The sequence below is a fragment of the Oncorhynchus gorbuscha genome, linkage group LG06, assembly GCF_021184085.1.
Source record: "Oncorhynchus gorbuscha isolate QuinsamMale2020 ecotype Even-year linkage group LG06, OgorEven_v1.0, whole genome shotgun sequence".
Taxonomy (NCBI): domain Eukaryota; kingdom Metazoa; phylum Chordata; class Actinopteri; order Salmoniformes; family Salmonidae; genus Oncorhynchus; species Oncorhynchus gorbuscha.
In genome coordinates, this window is record NC_060178.1 from 102,042,904 (window position 1) to 102,064,435 (window position 21,532).

General features: G+C 46.3%; 1 protein-coding gene across 2 annotated transcripts in view; it reads left to right on the forward strand.

Moving 5' to 3' along the window:
- LOC124038633 (protein kinase C epsilon type-like) overlaps positions 1-21,532 on the forward strand; it is a 290,126-nt gene that overhangs the window by 60,689 nt on the left and 207,905 nt on the right. For both annotated transcript variants that reach the window (XM_046354712.1, XM_046354713.1), the window contains one exon: positions 21,129-21,192. In XM_046354712.1, coding sequence (XP_046210668.1) covers positions 21,129-21,192 — 64 coding nt within the window. The remainder of the gene's footprint in view (positions 1-21,128; positions 21,193-21,532) is intronic.

Genomic DNA, 21,532 nt, shown 5'->3' on the forward strand with positions numbered 1-21,532 from the left:
GTGCTCCTTTTCCTGTAGTCCACAATCATCTCCTTAGTCTTGGTGAGCCAACGTAGTTTCTGACTACTATGATTTCCCCTTGTAGCTAATTCAGTGGCAGTAAGTCGGTTACTGATTTGCTAACAGAATTACATGTTGTAATCACTTAATAACTCATTAACACAATTGATATAAGTGAAAACACTTTAACTAATTGATAGGTCTACCTTCACTTGTTACTTGTGTGAACTTTGTTATCCTCCCTCCTCATGAGGGAGAGAAATTAGAAAATATCTTAACGATACAGTATGTGGGTTTTTGGTAGATGTATTACAAGGCACAAGGAAATGTTTCAAACTTATTTATAGAAGGCAGAAAAGTTTCTCCAAAACTAAATAGAGGTGTGGATATTAGTTGGCAGGGGTTTTTACTTCATCATTATTGTGTTTTAATGTATTTCTAATATCTTTAGACTTTTTCTGGTAGATGTTGTCCATCTGTTTGTCCAGACATCATAGCCTTTGCTTATTCATCATTTTTAGGATTGAAAATTGTTGAAAAATGTATGTATGCCTTAACTTCTAAAATATATAGTCTTAGCTTGACATGCTGCTGTGAACATCACATGTTGGTGCTCATGGGTCCTTTTACATGGAAATGTGTGTACTTAGTGACTTAATGTGTGTGTGTGTGTGTGTGTGTGTGTGTGTGTGTGTGTGTGTGTGTGTGTGTGTGTGTGTGTGTGTGTGTGTGTGTGTGTGTGTGTGTGTGTGTGTGTGTGTGTGTGTGTGTGTGTGTGTGTGTGTGTGTGTGTGTGTGGCAGTGTTTGTGTCCACTTAGGCCAGAGCGCAGGGCACTGTGTGTGGTAAGGGACACTGTTTGAGGATGAGTGTGCCTTGTGTTTAGAGTGTAGCACTCAAAGCAGTCACTGACATATCAGTGTCGGTGTAACAGCGTTCGTCTGTTGAAAGAAGAGAGTCGGACCGAAGCGCAGCGTGTAGGTTACTCAGGACTTTAATGAAAGATAAGACGGTACAAGAAATAACTGAAATACATACAAAAACAACAGAACGGAACGTGAAACTAATTACAGCCTATCTGGTGACTACTACACAAAGACAGGAACAAACACCCACAAAATACAAAGCGAAAGTCAGGCTGCCTAAATACGGTTCCCAATCAGAGACAACAACAAGCACCTGACTCTAATTGAGAATCGCCTCAGGCAGCCAAGCCTATACCACACCCCTAATCAGCCGCGATCCCAAATACTACAAACCCCAATACGAAAACAACATATAAACCCATGTCACACCCTGGCCAACCCAAACATATAACAAAACACAAAATACAATGACCAAGGCGTAACAGTCGGTGCATATCGTTGCATACTGAATACAGGAGTGTCTCATCTCTCTCAGCATATCTGTCTGTTTAAATGTTTCCATGGTTGGATTATTTATCCCTACAGGATATCCCCTACTACTTCAATTCCAAGACATGTTTTTGAAGTATTCTGATTACACTTGCAAGTACACTCAGAAAAAAAAGGTACTATCTAGAACCTAACATGGTTATTTGCCTGTCCCCATAGGGGAACCCTTCAAAAGAACCCTTTTTGGTTCCAGATAGAACCCTTTCCACTGAGGGTTCTACATGGAACCCAAAAGAGTTTTATCTGGAACCAGAAATTGTTCTACCTGAATCCCTTTTGGATCCCATTTTTCTAAGAGTGTAAGAATATACAGAAAACGTGTTTAAAAAAAAAATATTTATAAAGTTGAGTAAGAAAATGGAATGATGAGGAGCATGTGACTCTGGCAGTGTGTTGCACACCTAAAGGGGTTAATACAGGATGAGTAATTGAAGATATTTAAAGCATTCTGAGTGGATTGGTCACAGCTTGAGGATGAGAAGCAGTATGTACCGACTCCCTCTAATGTACCTAGCTACAGTCTATCTGTATAGGGAACAGATTATGCTATATCCATCCCTCTTCCCCATATAGTGTAGTTTTTATATACAGTGCCTTGTGAAAGTATTCGGCCCCCTTGAACTTTGCAAACTTTTGCCACATTTCAGGCTTCAAACATAAAGATATAAAACTGTATTTTTTTGTGAAGAATCAACAACAAGTGGGACACAATCATGAAGTGGAACGACATTTATTGGATATTTCAAACTTTTTTAACAAATCAAAAACTGAAAAAATGGGCGTGCAAAATTATTCAGCCCCCTTAAGTTAATACTTTGTAGCACCACCTTTTGCTGCGATTACAGCTGTAAGTCGCTTGGGGTATGTCTCTATCAGTTTTGCACATCGAGAGACTGAAATTTTTGCCATTCCTCCTTGCAAAACAGCTCAAGCTCAGTGAGGTTGGATGGAGAGCATTTGTGAACAGCAGTTTTCAGTTCTTTCCATAGATTCTCGATTGGATTCAGGTCTGGACTTTGACATGGCAGTGCCTTTGACTTGACCTGCCTGGTGTGTTCCTTGTTCTTCATGATGCTCTCTGCGCTTTTAACGGACCTCTGAGACTATCACAGTGCATGTGCATTTATACGGAGACTTGATTACACACAGGTGGATTGTATTTATCATCATTAGTCATTTAGGTCAACATTGGATCATTCAGAGATCCTCACTGAACTTCTGGAGAGAGTTTGCTGCACTGAAAGTAAAGGGGCTGAATAATTTTGCACGCCCAATGTTTCAGTTTTTGATTTGTTAAAAAAGTTTGAAATATCCAATAAATGTCGTTCCACTTCATGATTGTGTCCCACTTGTTGTTCATGTTTGAAGCCTGAAATGTGGCAAAAGGTCGCAAAGTTCAAGGGGGCCAAATACTTTCGCAAGGCACTGTATGTATTCTGTGTATCTGCAGATGTAATATACTGCAACTAAATCACAAGATATTCAGTGTGAAAATAGATCATGTACTGCTCTTGTCTAACTCACTCTCTAGTTGCTTAAGCATTGTTGTTGTGGTTGTATACAGTTCCAGCCAACAGTCACCCACACAGATGTGGATGTATACAATTCCAGCCCACAAACACCCACACATATGTGGTTGTAAACAGTTCCAGCCCACAGACACCCACACAGATGTGAATGTATACAGTTCCAGCCCACACAGACACGGGGCGGCAGCGTAGCCTAGTGGTTAGAGCTTTGGACTAGTAACCGGAAGGTTGTGTGTTCAAACCCCTGAGCTGACAAGGTACAAATCTGTCGTTCTACCCCTGAACAGGCAGTTAACCCACTGTTCCCAGGCCGTCATTGAAAATAAGAATATGTTCTTAACTGACTTGCCTGGTTAAATAAAGGTCAAAATAAAAAAATGTGGTTGTATACAGTTCCAGCCCACACAGACATGATCATAATATAATATGTACACAACACACATCTTTATGTATTTGTCTTTCTCTCTGAAGTGCAGACACATACACTTCCAGCCTTTCCTTCCTTAGCTAGTGTCTATATTTAATGGCCCTGCACCTGTGAGTTGGGGGTGGGGGACATTGTGGGTCGCATGGCAGGATAACAAACATGTAGCCACTCCACCATCTCTCTACTCCGTCCGGACAACACCATCACCATAGACGGTTCTCCCTGCTTCCACTCCACCATGGCTCTCTGTCTACTCCGTCCAGACAACACCATCACCATAGACGGTTCTCCCTGCTTCCACTCCACCATGGCTCTCTGTCTACTCCGTCCAGACAACACCATCACCATAGACGGTTCTCCCTGCTTCCACTCCACCATGGCTCTCTGTCTACTCCGTCCAGACAACACCATCACCATAGACGGTTCTCCCTGCTTCCACTCCACCATGGCTCTCTGTCTACTCCGTCTGGACAACACCATCAACATAGACGGTTCTCCCTGCTTCCACTCCACCGTGGCTCTCTGTCTACTCCGTCCAGACAACAACCTCACCATAGACGGTTCTCCCTGCTTCCACACCACCGTGGCTCTCTGTCTACTCCGTCCGGACAACAACAGACGGTTCTCCCTGCTTCCAAATGGCTGACTTACTGTTCTTCTTCTATTTGGGAAACTCTAAAAGTACTGTATGTTTGTCACAGGTTTCATTGGAAGTAGACCAAGGTGCAGCTTGGTGAGCGTGCATTTTCTTTATTTTAAGTAAAATGTCGCAAACAAAACAAGAAATAACAAAACAACACTGAAGCTTAACAGGGCCAAGTGCCACAAACAAAGTTAACTACCCATACTGAAAGGAAGGAAAATTATTCCCAATCAGAGACAACGATAGACAGCTGTCCTTGATTGAGAACCATACCCGGCCAACACATAGAAACACAAATCATAGAAATAAAGGACATAGAATGCCCACCCCACATCACACCCTGACCTAACCAAATAGAGAAATAAAAAAGGCTCTCTAAGGCCAGGGCGTGACAGTACCCCACCAAAGGTGCGGGCTCCGGCCGCAAAACCTGATCCTTTAGGGGAGGGTTTGGGTGGGCATCGATCCGCGGTGGCGGCTCTGGTGCGGGACGTAGACCCCGCTCCACCTCTGGCTCACCCCGCTTCGGTGGCACCTCTGGTGTGAAGACCCTCGCTGCCAACCCCGGACTGGGGACCCTCTCTGCAGGCCCCGGACTGGGAACCCTTGTTGCTGGCCCCGGACTGGGGACCATCTCTGCGGGCCCCGGACTGTGGACCCTCGTTGCTGGCCCCGGACTGGGCACCCTCGCTGCGGGCCTCGGACTGGGCCCCCTTGCTGGCCCCGGACTGGGCACCCTCGTTGCGGGCCCCGGACTGGAGACCGTCTCTGGAGGCTCCAGACTGGAGACTGTCGCTGGAGGCTCCGGACTGAAGGACGTCGCTGGAGGCTCCGGACTGGAGGCTGTCGCTGGAGGCTCCAGACTGGAGCACGTCGCTGGAGGCTCCGGACTGAAAGACATCGCTGGAGGCTCCGGACTGGAGGTCGTCGTTGGAGGCTTCGTGCCATGACTCCTTACTGGAGGCTTTGTGCCATGGATCATCACTGGAGGCTTCTTGATATGGATCATCACTGGAGGCTTTGTGCCATGGATCATCACTGGAGGCTTCTTCCTGGGCGCAGGCACAGGGGAGACACACAGGAGGCCTGGTCCTTGAAGCAGGCACAGGACTCACCGGGCTGGAGAGACACACAGTAGGCCTGGTGCGTAGAGTGGGTGTCGGATACACTGGGCCGCGAAGGTGTACTGGTGGTCTCGAGTGCAGAGCTGGCACAACCCGTTCTGGCTGGATGCCCACTTCCACCCGGAAAATGCGGGATGCTGGCACAGAGCACACCGGCCTGTGAATGCTCACTCGAGACACCGTGCGCATCACCCCATAACTCAGTGCCTGAGCAGTCACATGCTCCCCACGGTAAGCACGGGGAGTTGGCTCAGGTCTAAACTCCGACTCCCCAATCTCCCTGTGGGCTGCCTCTCGTGCCTGATTCGCTGACTTGCCTCCTCATATCGCCGCCGCTCCGCCTTAGCTGCCTCCATCTCCTCCCTCGGACGGCGATACTCCCCGGCCTGTGTCCAGGGTCCCTTTCCGTCCAGGATCTCCTCCCATGTCCAGGAGTCCTCTTTACCACACTGCTTGGTCCTTTGGTGGTGGGTAGTTATATCACGGGTGTCGTTGGAAGTAGACCAAGGTGCAGTGTGGTGAGAGTACATTTTCTTTATTTTCAATAAAATGTCGCAAACAAAACAAGAAATAACAAAACAACCATGAAGCTTAACAGGGCCAAGTGCCACAAACAAAGTTAACAACCCACACTGAAAGGAGGGAAAAAAGCTAAGTATGATTCCCAATCAGAGACAACGATAGACAGCTGTCCCTGATTGATAACCATACCCGGCCAACACATAGAAACACAAATCATAGAAATAAAGGACATAGAATGCCCACCCAAATCACACGCTGACCAAACCAAAAAGAGACATGAAAAGGGCTCTCTAAGGTCAGGACGTGACAATGTTATTTCTGGGTTTCCCAAACTCTGTCCTGGGGCCATGCCTGGGTGCACGTTTTGGTTTTTGCACTAGCACTACACAACTGATTCAAATAGCCAAAGCTTGATGTTGAGTTGGGTATTTGAATCAGATGTGTAGTGCTAGGACAAAAAACTAAATGTTCACCCAGAGGGCCCCAAGACCGAGTTTGGCAAACCCTGCTATATTGTATATTATACATTGGGTGGTTCTAATACTGAATGCTGATTGGTTAAAACCACATTTCAGCCGGTGTCTATTCCACAAGATACCACTGGCTAAATCTATGAAGTTAAAATGCCTATTTACTCTGTTCCATCTGACTGCGCAATCCACTGTCTCATCAGCCCAGCCAGGCAATTTATAAACTTGATCTCCACTATAAAAAGCCTTTAGAAATGATATTTTCCTTCAGACTAACATTTAGTTTTCAACAGCGGAGATTTGTATAAGCCTTTCTGTTTATCTTGGACATTTGCAACATTATTTCAATATTCAAATTCGATCTCCAGCTGTCCCACAGTAATGACATGTCAGGAGTCGGGACAAGACAGACAGGCAGGCAGCATTTCTCAACCAGTGTAAATCATGAATCAGCTGGCATCATTTTATGGATATATACAAAGAAATGTCAATTTAATAAAGGTACAACAAAACTAAGTGCAGCTAGTTTGCAGTTTTTCCAGCTTCAGTTTGAAGGGATTGTGTTAGTTGTGTTGTTGGTTAGCTCCTCTGAACAACAGTGTCCCGACGAGAGAGCACATTTTTTATGCCAGGCGAAAATCACACCTCATTAACTCATTGTTATGGATGTGTCCAAATAAATGTTACTAGAAAACAGCTTAATGCAAATGCAGCTGCTGTTGTTATTCTGGCTACAATATTTTTCTTGCGGCGAGCCATCCCGGATCCGGGATCGTGAATACAGCCTCAAGCTCATTACCATAACGCAACGTTAACTATTCATGAAAATCGCAAATGAAATGAAATCAATATGCTAGCTCTCAAGCTTAGCCTTTTGTTAACAACACTGTCATCTCAGATTTTCAAAAATATGCTTCTCAACCATAGCAAAACTAGCATTTGTGTAACAGTATTGATAGCTATTGATAGCTAGCATTAGAATTTAGCATTAGCATCAGCAGGCAACATTTTCACAAAAACCAGAAAAACATTCAAATAAATAATTTACCTTTGAAGAACTTTGGATGTTTTCAATGAGGAGACTCTCAGTTAGATAGCAAATGTTCAGTTTTTCCTGAAAGATTATTTGTGCAGGAGAAATCGGTCCGTTTTCTGCGTCATGTTTGGCTACCAAAAAACCCTGGAAAATTCAGTTATAAAAAAGCCAAACTTTTTCTAAAATAACTCCATAATATCGACTGAAACATGGCAAATGTTGTTTAGAATCAATCCTCAAGGTGTTTTTCTACATATCTTTTCAAAAATATATAGTTCGTGGAAGTGTGCTTTCCCCTCTGTATCCCATGGGAAAATGCCTGCAGCTGAAAATTACGGACCAATTTAGACGGAGGACACCGGGCGGACCCCTGGCAAATGTAGTCTCTTATGGCCAATCTTCCAATGATATGCCTACAAATACGTCACAATGCTGCAGACACCTTGGACGAACGGCAGAGAGCATAGGCTCCTTCATGGCACATTCACAGCCATATAAGGAGACGATGGAAAAAGAGAGGCTCAAAAATTCTGCTCATTTCCTGTTTGAGGTTTCATCTTGGTTTCGCCTGTAGCATGAGGTCTGTGGCACTCACAGATAATATCTTTGCAGTTTTGAAAACGTCAGTGTTTTCTTTCCAAAGCTGCCAATTATATGCATAGTCGAGCATCTTTTCGTGACAAAATATTGCGCTTAAAACGGGAACGTTTTTTTATCCAATAATGAAATAGCGCCCCCATAGCTTCAACTGGTTTTAACGTGACTGTAAGTTAGCCGTAGTTGGCTAGCTAGCAAGCAAGCGATAAGAAAGTTGCCAGCCAGTGTGGCAATGGAACATTTAGAACAATTGACTGGGTCACGTCTGTAGATACAGAACATAAAGAATGAACAACTGGGTCGCGAACCGATAGAACGAACGACCAGCCGGCTTGGGTAGCAACCCTAGATTTGTGTCGGGACCATATCTTGTGGAAGGATGAAATAGTATGAATAAATTCAGCAAAATAATGTTTTAATCAAAATATGTCAATCATTTGTTGAATATGTTGGTAACCCTTCATACACGGGCCTAACGACACCCGTGCCAATATATCCTCCAAACACCGGCTTCTCTGGAAATATTGCTTGAGTATAATATTTTTACTACTGATATTGATTACTACATTGTTGGGAAAGTGCTTGCAAGAAAGGCCTTATACTGTACTTGTGAACGTGACAATACAAACTTTCAACTTCTCATCAGCACTCAGAGGCCTTCTCAGCAGCACTGAGAGAACTTCTCAGCAGCACTCAGAGACCTTCTCAGCAGCATTCAGAGGCCTTCTCAGCAGCATTCAGAGGCCTTCTCAGCAGCAGTCAGAGGCCTTCTCAGCAGCAGTCAGAGACCTTCTCAGCAGCAGTCAGAGGCCTTCTCAGCAGCAGTCAGAGGCCTTCTCAGCAGCATTCAGAGGCCTTCTCAGCAGCAGTCAGAGGCCTTCTCAGCAGCAGTCAGAGGCCTTCTCAGCAGCATTCAGAGGCCTTCTCAGCAGCAGTCAGAGACCTTCTCAGCAGCACTCAGAGACCTTCTCAGCAGCACTCAGAGACCTTCTCAGCAGCAGTCAGAGGCTTTCTCAGCAGCACTCAGAGGCCTTCTCAGCAGCAGTCAGAGAACTTCTCAGCAGCAATCAAAGAACTTCTCAGTAGCAGTCAGAGAACTTCTCAGCAGCACTCAGAGACCTTCTCAGCAGCACTCCGAGGCCTTCTCAGCAGCAGTCAGAGGCCTTCTCAGCAGGAGTCAGAGGCCTGATGAGAAGTTGAAAGTTTGTATTGTCACATGCACAAGTACAGTATAAGAGGCCTTCTCAGCAGCAGTCAGAGGCCTTCTCAGCAGCAGTCAGAGGCCTGATGAGAAGTTGAAAGTTTGTATTGTCACGTGCACAAGTACAGTATAAGAGGCCTTCTCAGCAGCAGTCAGAGACCTTCTCAGCAGCACTGAGAGGGGCGGCACCAGGTAGCAAGACTAAACTACACTCTCACATCCTGCATTGTACGCACTGATCTACAAAGTGCCCGACATCCTTTTATTGGCTATCCATCTGTAGTACACTCTTAGGAAAAAGGGTTTCACAAGGGTTATTCAGCTGTCCCCATAGGATAACTCTTTTGGGTTCCATGTAGAACCCTATGTCGAAAAGGTTCTACCTGGAACCAAAAAGGGTTCTTCAAAGGGTTCTCCTATGGGGTAGACCTTACTGTGAAATGCTTGCTTACAAGCCCTTAACCAAAAATGCAGTTCAAGAAATAGTTAAGAAAATATTTACTAAATAAACTAAAGTGAAAAAATAAATGTATATAAACTCAGCAAAAAAAGAAACGTCCTTCAGTGTCAACTTAACATGTGTAAATATTTGTATGGACATAACAAGATTCAACAACTGAGACATAAACTGAAAAAGTTCCACAGACATGTGACTAACAGAAATGGAATATTGTGTCCCTGAACAAAGGGGGGGTCAAAATCAAATGTACCAGTCAGTATCTGGTGTGGCCACCAGCTGCATTAAGTACTGCAGTGCATCTCCTCCTCATGGACTGCACCAGATTTGCCAGTTCTTGCTGGGAGATGTTACCCCACTCTTCCACCAAGGAACCTGCAAGTACCCAGACATTTCTGAGGGGAATGGCCCTAGCCCTCACCCTCTGATCGAACAGGTCCCAGACATGCTCAATGGGATTGAGATCTGGGCTCTGTGCTGGCCATGGCAGAACACTGACATTCCTGTCTTGCAGAAAATCACACACAGAACGAGCAGTATGGCTGGTACCCTCTCTCTGCTACCCATCTACCCTCTCTCTGTTTCTACTACCCCTCTACCCTCTCTGTCTCTACTACCCCTCCACCCTCTCTGTCTCTACTACCCCTCTACCCTCTCTGTCTCTACGACCCCTCTACCCTCTCTGTCTCTACTACCCCTCCTCCCTTTCTGTCTCTACTACCCCTCTACCCTCTTTGTCTCAACTACCCCTCTACCCTCTCTATCTCTACTACCCCTCCACTCTCTGCAGCCTAGTTCTGCCATATACCCTTTTGGAATGCATTATGTTGGAATGATGGAATTGTCATAGTAGCGCCCCCCTCTTCCACCTCATATCTAGCCCAAGCCCATGTCCTTTCTGCAGTGATTTATCAATACAGCCCATGTTCTCTCTGCAGTGCTGTGCCTTATCAAAACAGCCCATGTTCTCTCTGCAGTGCTGTAATTTATCAAAACAGCCCATGTCCTCTCTGCAGTGCGTTATCAAAATAGCCCATGTCCTCTCTGCAGTGCTGTGCTTTATCAAAACAGCCCATGTCCTTTCTGCAGTGATTTATCAAAACAGCCCATGTCCTCTCCTCAGTGATTTATCAATACAGCCCATGTGTCATGCAGGTGAAAGAGGACCCAAAAGCGACTTGGCGAAAACTGAGTCTTTAATCCAGTAAAGTAAATACAAACAAAAAACACAACTTTCACTCGAAATGACGAGGACAAACTGGAGACTCGATCTTGAACAGCAGGTGAACAGCAGGTTGCCTCGGGAAGGCACTTGAACCAGACAGACTCAGACACCTGCTCACCACGCAGCATCTGAGGAAAACACGACACGACAGGGCGATACACAAACACAGCACGGTGAATTCTAGACAAGGAACCGACAGGACAGGAACGGAACACAAAGGAAGAAATAGGGACTCTAATCAGGGGAAAGGATCGGGAACAGGTGTGGGAAGACTAAATGATTGATTAGGGGAATAGGAACAGCTGGGAGCAGGAACGGAACGATAGAGAGAAGAGAGAGCGAGAGAGTGAGAGAGGGAGGGGAGAGAGAGGGATAGAAAGAGGGAAAGAACCTAATAAGACCAGCAGAGGGAAACGAATAGAATGGGAAGCACAGGGACAAGACAAGATAATAAATGACAAAACATGACAGTACCCCCACTCACCGAGCGCCTCCTGGCGCACTCGAGGAGGAATCCTGGCGGCAACGGAGGAAATCATCAATGAGTGAACGGTCCAGCACGTCCCGAGACGGAACCCAACTCCTCTCCTCAGGACCGTAACCCTCCCAATCCACTAAGTATTGGTGACCCCGTCCCGAGAACGCATGTCCATGATCTTATGTACCTTGTAAATAGGTGCGCTCGACAAGGACGGGAGGGGGGAGGGAAGACGAACGGGGTGCGAAGAAAGGGCTTAACACAGGAGACATGGAAGACAGGATGGACGCGACGAAGATGTCGCGGAAGAAGCAGTCGCACAGCGACAGGATTGACGACCTGGGAAACACGGAACGGACCAATGAACCGCGGAGTCAACTTACGAGAAGCTGTCGTAAGAGGAAGGTTGCGAGTGGAAAGCCACACTCTCTGGCCGCAACAATACCTTGGACTCTTAATCCTGCGTTTATTGGCGGCTCTCACAGTCTGTGCCCTGTAACGGCAAAGTGCAGACCTCACCCTCCTCCAGGTGCGCTCACAACGTTGGACAAACGCTTGAGCGGAGGGAACGCTGGACTCGGCAAGCTGGGATGAGAACAGAGGAGGCTGGTAACCCAGACTACTCTGAAACGGAGATAACCCGGTAGCAGACGAAGGAAGCGACCAGTGAGCGTATTCTGCCCAGGGAGCTGTTCTGCCCAAGACGCAGGGTTTCTGAAAGAAAGGCTGCGTAGTATGCGACCAATCGTCTGATTGGCCCTCTCTGCTTGACCGTTAGACTGGGGATGAAACCCGGAAGAGAGACTGACGGACGCACCAATCAAACGACAGAACTCCCTCCAAAACTGTGACGTGAATTGCGGGCCTCTGTCTGAAACGGCGTCTAACGGGAGGCCATGAATTCTGAATACATTCTCGATAATGATTTGTGCCGTCTCCTTAGCGGAAGGAAGTTTAGCGAGGGGAATGAAATGTGCCGCCTTAGAGAACCTATCGACAACCGTAAGAATCACAGTCTTCCCCGCAGACAAAGGCAGACCGGTAATGAAGTCTAGGGCGATGTGAGACCATGGTCGAGAAGGAATGGGGAGCGGTCTGAGACGACCGGCAGGAGGAGAGTTACCCGACTTAGTCTGCGCGCAGTCCGAACAAGCAGCCACGAAACGGCGCGTGTCACGCTCCTGAGTCGGCCACCAAAAGCGCTGGCGAATAGACGCAAGAGTGCCTCGAACACCGGGATGACCAGCTAACTTGGCAGAGTGAGCCCACTGAAGAACAGCCAGACGAGTGGAAACAGGAACGAAAAGGAGGTTACTAGGACAAGCGCGCGGCGACGCAGTGCGCGTGAGTGCTTGCTTAACCTGTCTTTCAATTCCCCAGACTGTTAACCCGACAACACGCCCATAAGGAAGAATCCCCTCGGGATCAGTAGAAGCCACAGAAGAACTAAACAGACGGGATAAGGCATCAGGCTTGGTGTTCTTGCTACCCGGACGGTAAGAAATCACAAACTCGAAACGAGCGAAAAACAACGCCCAACGAGCTTGACGGGCATTAAGTCGTTTGGCAGAACGGATGTACTCAAGGTTCTTATGGTCTGTCCAAACGACAAAAGGAACGGTCGCCCCCTCCAACCACTGTCGCCATTCGCCTAGGGCTAAGCGGATGGCGAGCAGTTCACGGTTACCCACATCATAGTTGCGCTCAGATGGCGACAGGCGATGAGAAAAATAAGCGCAAGGATGAACCTTATCGTCAGACTGGAAGCGCTGGGATAGAATGGCTCCCACGCCTACCTCTGAAGCGTCAACCTCGACAATGAATTGTCTAGTGACGTCAGGAGTAACGAGGATAGGAGCGGACGTAAAACGTTCTTTTAGAAGATCAAAAGCTCCCTGGGCAGAACCGGACCACTTAAAACACGTCTTGACAGAAGTAAGAGCTGTGAGAGGGGCAGCAACTTGACCGAAATTACGAATGAAACGCCGATAGAAATTAGCGAAACCTAAAAAGCGCTGCAACTCGACACGTGACCTTGGAACGGGCCAATCACTGACAGCTTGGACCTTAGCGGAATCCATCTGAATGCCTTCAGCGGAAATAACGGAACCGAGAAAAGTAACGGAGGAGACATGAAAAGAGCACTTCTCAGACTTTACGTAGAGACAATTCTCTAAAAGGCGCTGTAGAACACGTCGAACGTGCTGAACATGAATCTCGAGTGACGGAGAAAAAATCAGGATATCGTCAAGATAGACAAAAACAAAGATGTTCAGCATGTCTCTCAGAACATCATTAACTAATGCCTGAAAAACAGCTGGCGCATTGGCGAGACCAAACGGCAGAACCCGGTACTCAAAATGCCCTAACGGAGTGATAAACGCCGTTTTCCACTCGTCCCCCTCTCTGATGCGCACGAGATGGTAAGCGTTACGAAGGTCCAACTTAGTAAAGCACCTGGCTCCCTGCAGAATCTCGAAGGCTGATGACATAAGGGGAAGCGGATAACGATTCTTAACCGTTATGTCATTCAGCCCTCGATAATCCACGCAGGGGCGCAGAGTACCGTCCTTCTTCTTAACAAAAAGAACCCCGCCCCGGCCGGAGAGGAAGAAGGCACTATGGTACCGGCGTCAAGAGACACAGACAAATAATCCTCGAGAGCCTTACGTTCGGGAGCCGACAGAGAGTATAGTCTACCCCGAGGAGGAGTGGTCCCCGGAAGGAGATCAATACTACAATCATACGACCGGTGAGGAGGAAGGGAGTTGGCTCGGGACCGACTGAAGACCGTGCGCAGATCATGATATTCCTCCGGCACTCCTGTCAAATCGCCAGGTTCCTCCTGAGAAGTAGGGACAGAAGAAACGGGAGGGATGGCAGACATTAAACACTTCACATGACAAGAAACGTTCCAGGATAGGATAGAATTACTAGACCAATTAATAGAAGGATTATGACATACTAGCCAGGGATGACCCAAAACAACAGGTGTAAACGGTGAACGAAAAATCAAAAAAGAAATAGTCTCACTGTGGTTACCAGATACTGTGAGGGTTAAAGGTAGTGTCTCAAATCTGATACTGGGAAGATGACTACCATCTAAGGCGAACATGGGCGTAGGCTTCTCTAACTCTCTGAAAGGAATGTCATGTTTCCGAACCCATGCTTCGTCCATGAAACAACCCTCAGCCCCAGAGTCTATCAAGGCACTACATGTAGCACCCGAACCGGTCCAGCGTAGATGGACCGACAAAGTAGTACAGGATCTTGATGGAGAGACTTGAGTAGTTGCGCTCACCTGTAGCCCTCCGCTTACAGATGAGCTCTGGCTTTTACTGGACATGAATTAACAAAATGTCCAGCAACTCCGCAATAGAGGCACAGGCGGTTGGTGATCCTCCGTTCCCTCTCCTTAGTCGAGATGCGAATCCCTCCCAGCTGCATGGGCTCAGACTCTGAGCCAGAGGAGGGAGATGGTTGCGATGCGGAGCAGGGAAACACCGTTGATGCGAGCTCTCTTCCACGAGCCCGGTGACGAAGATCTACCCGTCGTTCTATGCGGATGGCGAGAGCAATCAAAGAGTCCACATCTGAAGGAACCTCCCGGGAGAGAATCTCATCCTTAACCACTGCGTGGAGTCCCTCCAGAAAACGAGCGAGCAGCGCCGGCTCGTTCCACTCACTAGAGGCAGCAAGAGTGCGAAACTCAATAGAATAATCCGTTATGGACCGTTCACCTTGGCATAAGGAAGCCAGGGCCCTAGAAGCCTCCCTACCAAAAACTGAACGGTCAAAAACCCGAATCATCTCCTCTTTAAAGTCCTGGAACTTGTTAGAGCAATCAGCCCTTGCCTCCCAGATAGCTGTGCCCCATTCTCGAGCCCGGCCAGTAAGGAGTGAAATGACGTAAGCAACCCGAGCTCTCTCTCTAGAGTATGTGTTGGGTTGGAGAGAGAACACAATCTCACACTGCGTGAGAAAGGAGCGGCACTCAGTGGGCTGCCCGGAGTAGCAAGGTGGGTTATTAACCCTAGGTTCTGGAGGCTCGGCAGGCCAGGAAGTAACAGGTGGCACGAGACGTAGACTCTGGAACTGTCCAGAGAGGTCGGAAACCTGAGCGGCCAGGTTCTCCACGGCATGGCGAGCAGCAGACAATTCCTGCTCGTGTCTGCCGAGCATGGCTCCTTGGATCTCGACGGCAGTGTAACGAGCGTCTGAAGTCGCTGGGTCCATTCCTTGGTCGGTTCCTTCTGTCATGCAGGTGAAAGAGGACCCAAAGCGACTTGGCGAAAACTGAGTCTTTAATCCAGTAAAGTAAATACAAACAAAAAACACAACTTTCACTCGAAATGACGAGGACAAACTGGAGACTCGATCTTGAACAGCAGGTGAACAGCAGGTTGCCTCGGGAAGGCACTTGAACCAGACAGACTCAGACACCTGCTCACCACGCAGCATCTGAGGAAAACACGACACGACAGGGCGATACACAAACACAGCACGGTGAATTCTAGACAAGGAACCGACAGGACAGGAACGGAACACAAAGGAAGAAATAGGGACTCTAATCAGGGGAAAGGATCGGGAACAGGTGTGGGAAGACTAAATGATTGATTAGGGGAATAGGAACAGCTGGGAGCAGGAACGGAACGATAGAGAGAAGAGAGAGCGAGAGAGTGAGAGAGGGAGGGGGAGAGAGAGGGATAGAAAGAGGGAAAGAACCTAATAAGACCAGCAGAGGGAAACGAATAGAATGGGAAGCACAGGGACAAGACAAGATAATAAATGACAAAACATGACACCATGTCCTTTCTTCAGTGATTTATCAATACAGCCCATGTCCTTTCTGCAGTGATTTATCAAAACAGCCCATGTCCTTTCTGCAGTGATTTATCAATACAGCCCATGTCCTTTCTGCAGTGATTTATCAAAACAGCCCATGTCCTTTCTGCAGTGATTTATCAAAACAGCCCATGTCCTTTCTGCATTGATTTATCAAAACAGCCCATGTCCTCTCCTCAGTGATTTATCAAAACAGCCCATGTCCTTTCTGCAGTGATTTATCAATACAGCCCATGTCCTTTCTGCAGTGATTTATCAAAACAGCCCATGTCCTTTCTGCAGTGATTTATCAAAACAGCCCATGTCCTCTCCTCAGTGATTTATCAAAACAGCCCATGTCCTTTCTGCAGTGATTTATCAAAACAGCCCTTGTCCATTTTGCAGTGATTTATCAAAACAGCCCATGTCTTCCCTGCAGTGCTTAATCAAAACAGCCCATGTTCTCTCTGCAGTGCTGTGCCTTATCAAAACAGCCCATGTCCTCTCTGCAGTGCTTTATCAAAACAGCCCATGTCCTCTCTGCAGTGCTGTGCTTTATCAAAACAGCCCATGTCCTCTCTGCAGTGCTGTGCTTTATCAAAACAGCCCATGTCCTCTCTGCAGTGCTGTGCTTTATCAAAACAGCCCATGTCCTCTCTGCAGTGCTATGCTGTATCAAAACAGCCCATGTCCTTTCTGCAGTGTTTTATCAAAACAGCCCATAATCCTCTCTGCAGTGTTTTATCAAAACAGCCCATGTCCTCTCTGCAGTGTTTTATCAAAACAGCCCATGTCCTCTCTGCAGTGCTGTATCAAAACAGCCCATGTCCTCTCTGCAGTTCTGTATTAAAACAGTCCATGTCCTCTCTGCAGTGTTTTATCAAAACAGCCCATGTCCTCTCTGCAGTGCTGTATTAAAACAGCCCATGTCCTTTCTGCAGTGATTTATCAAAACAGCCCATGTCCTCTCTGCAGTGCTTTATCAAAACAGCCCAAATCCTCTCTGCAGTGCTATGCTGTATCAAAACAGCCCCTGTCCTCTCTGCAGTGCTTTATCAAAACAACTCATGTCCTCTCTGCAGTGCTATGCTTTATCAAAACAGACCATGTTCTCTCTAAAGTGCTTTACCAAAACAGCCCATGTCCTCTCTGCAGTGCTGTATCAAAACAGCCCATGTCCTCTCTGCAGTGCTGTATTAAAACAGTCCATGTTCTCTCTAAAGTGATTTACCAAAACAGCCCATGTTCTCTCTGCAGTGCTGTATTAAAACAGCCCATGTCCTCTCTGCAGTGCTGTATCAAAACAGCCCATATCCTCTCTGCAGTGCTTTATCAAAACAGCCCATGTCCTCTCTGCAGTGCTTTATCAAAACAGCCCATGTCCCCTCTGCAGTATTTTATAAAAACAGCCCATGTCCTCTCTGCAGTGCTTTACCAAAACAGCCCATGTCCTCTCTGCAGTGCTGTATCAAAACAGCCCATGTCCTCTCTGCAGTGCTTTATCAAAACAGCCCATGTCCTCTCTGCAGTGCTGTATCAAAACAGCCCATGTCCTCTCTGCAGTGCTTTATCAAAACAGCCCATGTCCTCTCTGCAGTGCTTTATCAAAACAGCCCATGTCCTCTCTGCAGTGCTGTATCAAAACAGCCCATGTCCTCTCTGCAGTGCTGTATCAAAACAGCCCATGTCCTCTCTGCAGTTCTGTATTAAAACAGCCCATGTCCTCTCTGCAGTGATTTATCAAAACAGCCCATGTCCTCTCTGCAGTGATTTATCAAAACAGCCCATGTCCTCTGCAGTGCTGTATCAAAACAGCCCATGTCCTCTATACTCGCTCTCGGTTTAGGTTGTGCGGTCGGAGTCCGCATCTTGGGGGGGGGGGGGGGTCCACGTCCAGAGCCAGAGCCGCGTACAGATGTCCACCCAGACCCTCCCCTATAGGCTTAGTTTATGCGGTTGGAGTCCGCACCTTGGGTGGGGGGGCTGTACTGTCACGTTCTGACCATAGTTCTTGTGTGTTTTCCTTGTTTTAGTGTTGGTCAGGACGTGAGCTGGGTGGGCATTCTATGTTGTGTGTCTAGTTTGTCTATTTCTATGTTTGGCCTGATATGGTTCTCAATCAGAGGCAGGTGTTGGTCATTGTCTCTGATTGGGAACCATATTTAGGTAGCCTGTTTTGTGTTGGGATTGGTGGGTGATTGTTTCCTGGCTCTGTGTTCTCTGCACCAGATAGGACTGTTTTCGGGTTTTGCCACATGTATTGTTTTGTAGTGTGTTCATGTGTTGAGTTTCTGTTATTAAAAAACCATGGACACTTACCAAGCTGCGCAGTGGTCCTCCGATCCTTCTCGCCTCTCCTCCTCAGACGAGGAGGAGGAGGAAAACTCTTACACCATGTCCTCTCTGCAGTGCTTTATCAAAACAGACCATGTCCTCTCTGCGGTGATGTACTTTATCAAAACAGGGCCAGATGAGGAAATGGATGTGAGTGCAGTGGCCTGACTTAACACAGTCCTGCAGACATGTGTGTGTGTGTACCTGTGTGTGTGTCTCCGTGTGTGTATGACTGTCTATGTGTGTGTGTCTATGTGTACTGTGCAGAGGGGGATTATGGACTGGCTGTGGGAGGCTGCTCCCGGTAGAAACTCTGAGCCCCAGCCGCCGCAATCCCTGCCCACTCTCTCTTATGAGCCGAGCTAACAAACACATGTACATGAGCTCAATCTCGTCTGCCTATGCCCAGTAGAACCCCCAGGGAGCTCAGGCTTGGTAATCGATGGGCGAGTGTTTGTGTGTGTGTGTGTGTGGGGGGGGTTAGAGTGCCATGGGTGAACGGATGTAAATGCTCCATGTGCCCACCCACAAAGCTGTAACTCAGGACTCTCCTGGTCTTGTACTGCAGTATTCAGCAACCTGATAACATGGTGTTACTGCACACACACACACACACACACACACACACACACACACACACACACACACACACACACACACACACACACACACACACACACACACACACACACACACACACACACACGTCTACAGGACTGCGTTTATAAGCCAGGCCACTGCACTTCCATCCCATGTCCTCCTCTGGTCCTGTTTTGATAAAGCAGCCATTAAGTTTTCATTAGCTTCTGAGAGCCATTACTGCAAAAGCATCCCTCTCCTCTGCTGCTCAAATCAATACTGTACAGTGTGTGTGTGTGTGTGTGTGTGTGTGTGTGTGTGTGTGTGTGTGTGTGTGTGTGTGTGTGTGTGTGTGTGTGTGTGTGTGTGTGTGTGTGTGTGTGTGTGCGCGCCTGTTTGTCAGTGGAGGCTGGTGAGATGAGATATGGGAGGACATCCTCATAATGGCTGGAATGGAATTCCTGGAACAGAGTCCAATGTAGTTTCCATATGTTTGATGTGTTTAATATTGTTCCATTTATGCCATTCCGGCATTTAGAATGAGCCCGTCCATCTTCCTATAGCTCCTCCCACCAGCCTTCTCTGGTGTGTGTGTGTGTGTGTGTGTGTGTGTGTGTGTGTGTGTGTGTGTGTGTGTGTGTGTGTGTGTGTGTGTGTGTGTGTGTGTGTGTGTGTGTGTGTGTGTGTGTGTGTGTGTGTGTGTGTGTGTGTGTGTACTGTCACTGATATGGTTTCATGCTGCCATAGCATACTATAAAATGGTTTCATGCTGCCATAGCATACTATAAAATGGTTTCATGCTGCCATAGCATACAATAAAATGGTTTCATGCTGCCATAGCATACAATAAAATGGTTTCATGCTGCCATAGCATACAATAAAATGGTTTCATGCTGCCATAGCATACTATAAAATGGTTTCATGCTGCCATAGCATACAATAAAATGGTTTCATGCTGCCATAGCATACTATAAAATGGTTTCATGCTGCCATAGCATACTATCAAATGGTTTCATGCTGCCATAGCATACTATAAAATGGTTTCATGCTGCCATAGCATACAATAAAATGGTTTCATGCTGCCATAGCATACTATAAAATGGTTTCATGCTGCCATAGCATACTATAAAATGGTTTCATGCTGCCATAGCATACTATCAAATGGTTTCATGCTGCCATAGCATACTATAAAATGGTTTCATGCTGCCATAGCATACTATAAAATGATTTCATGCTGCCATAGCATACTATAAAATGGTTTCATGCTGCCATAGCATACAATAAAATGGTTTCATGCTGCCATAGCATACTATAAAATGGTTTCATGCTGCCATAGCATACTATCAAATGGTTTCATGCTGCCATAGCATACTATAAAATGGTTTCATGCTGCCATAGCATACAATAAAATGGTTTCATGCTGCCATAGCATACTATAAAATGGTTTCATGCTGCCATAGCATACTATAAAATGGTTTCATGCTGCCATAGCATACTATCAAATGGTTTCATGCTGCCATAGCATACTATAAAATGGTTTCATGCTGCCATAGCATACTATAAAATGATTTCATGCTGCCATAGCATACTATAAAATGGTTTCATGCTGCCATAGCATACTATAAAATGGTTTCATGCTGCCATATCATACTATAAAATGGTTTCATGCTGCCATAGCATACTATAAAATGGTTTCATGCTGCCATAGCATACTATCAAATGGTTTCATGCTGCCATAGCATACTATAAAAAGGTTTCATGCTGCCATAGCATACTATAAAATGGTTTCATGCTGCCATAGCATACTATAAAATGGTTTCATGCTGCCATAGCATACTATCAAATGGTTTCATGCTGCCATAGCATACTATAAAATGGTTTCATGCTGCCATAGCATACTATCAAATGGTTTCATGCTGCCATAGCATACTATAAAATGGTTTCATGCTGCCATAGCATACTATAAAATGGTTTCATGCTGCCATAGCATACTATAAAATGGTTTCATGCTGCCATAGCATACTATAAAATGGTTTCATGCTGCCATAGCATACTATCAAATGGTTTCATGCTGCCATAGCATACTATAAAATGGTTTCATGCTGCCATAGCATACTATAAAATGGTTTCATGCTGCCATAGCATACTATAAAATGGTTTCATGCTGCCATAGCATACTATAAAATGGTTTCATGCTGCCATAGCATACTATAAAATGGTTTCAGTCCAGTATGAAGGCTGACAGTTTGTTGTGTTGTTCTCTTCCAGATTGACTTGGAGCCTGAGGGGAAGGTGTACGTCATCATGGACCTGTCTGGATCCTCTAGTGAAGGTAAGGCGTTTTCTCTCATTTTCTCTAAACATTACATTACATTCAATTTAAGGGCTTTATTGGTATGGGAAACATATGTTAACATTGTCAAAGCAGGTGAAATGGATCATGAACAGAAGTGAAATTATCAATACAAAAAATAACAGTAAACATTACACTCACAAAAGAAGAATAAAGACATTTCACATGTCATATTATGTCTGTATACGGTGTTGTAGTGATGTTGAAATAGTTAAAGTAAAAAAGGGAAAATAAATTAACATGAATATAGGTTGTATTTACAATGGTGTTTGTTCTTCCCTGGTTGTCCTTTTCTTCCTGCTGTGATGGCACTCTGTGG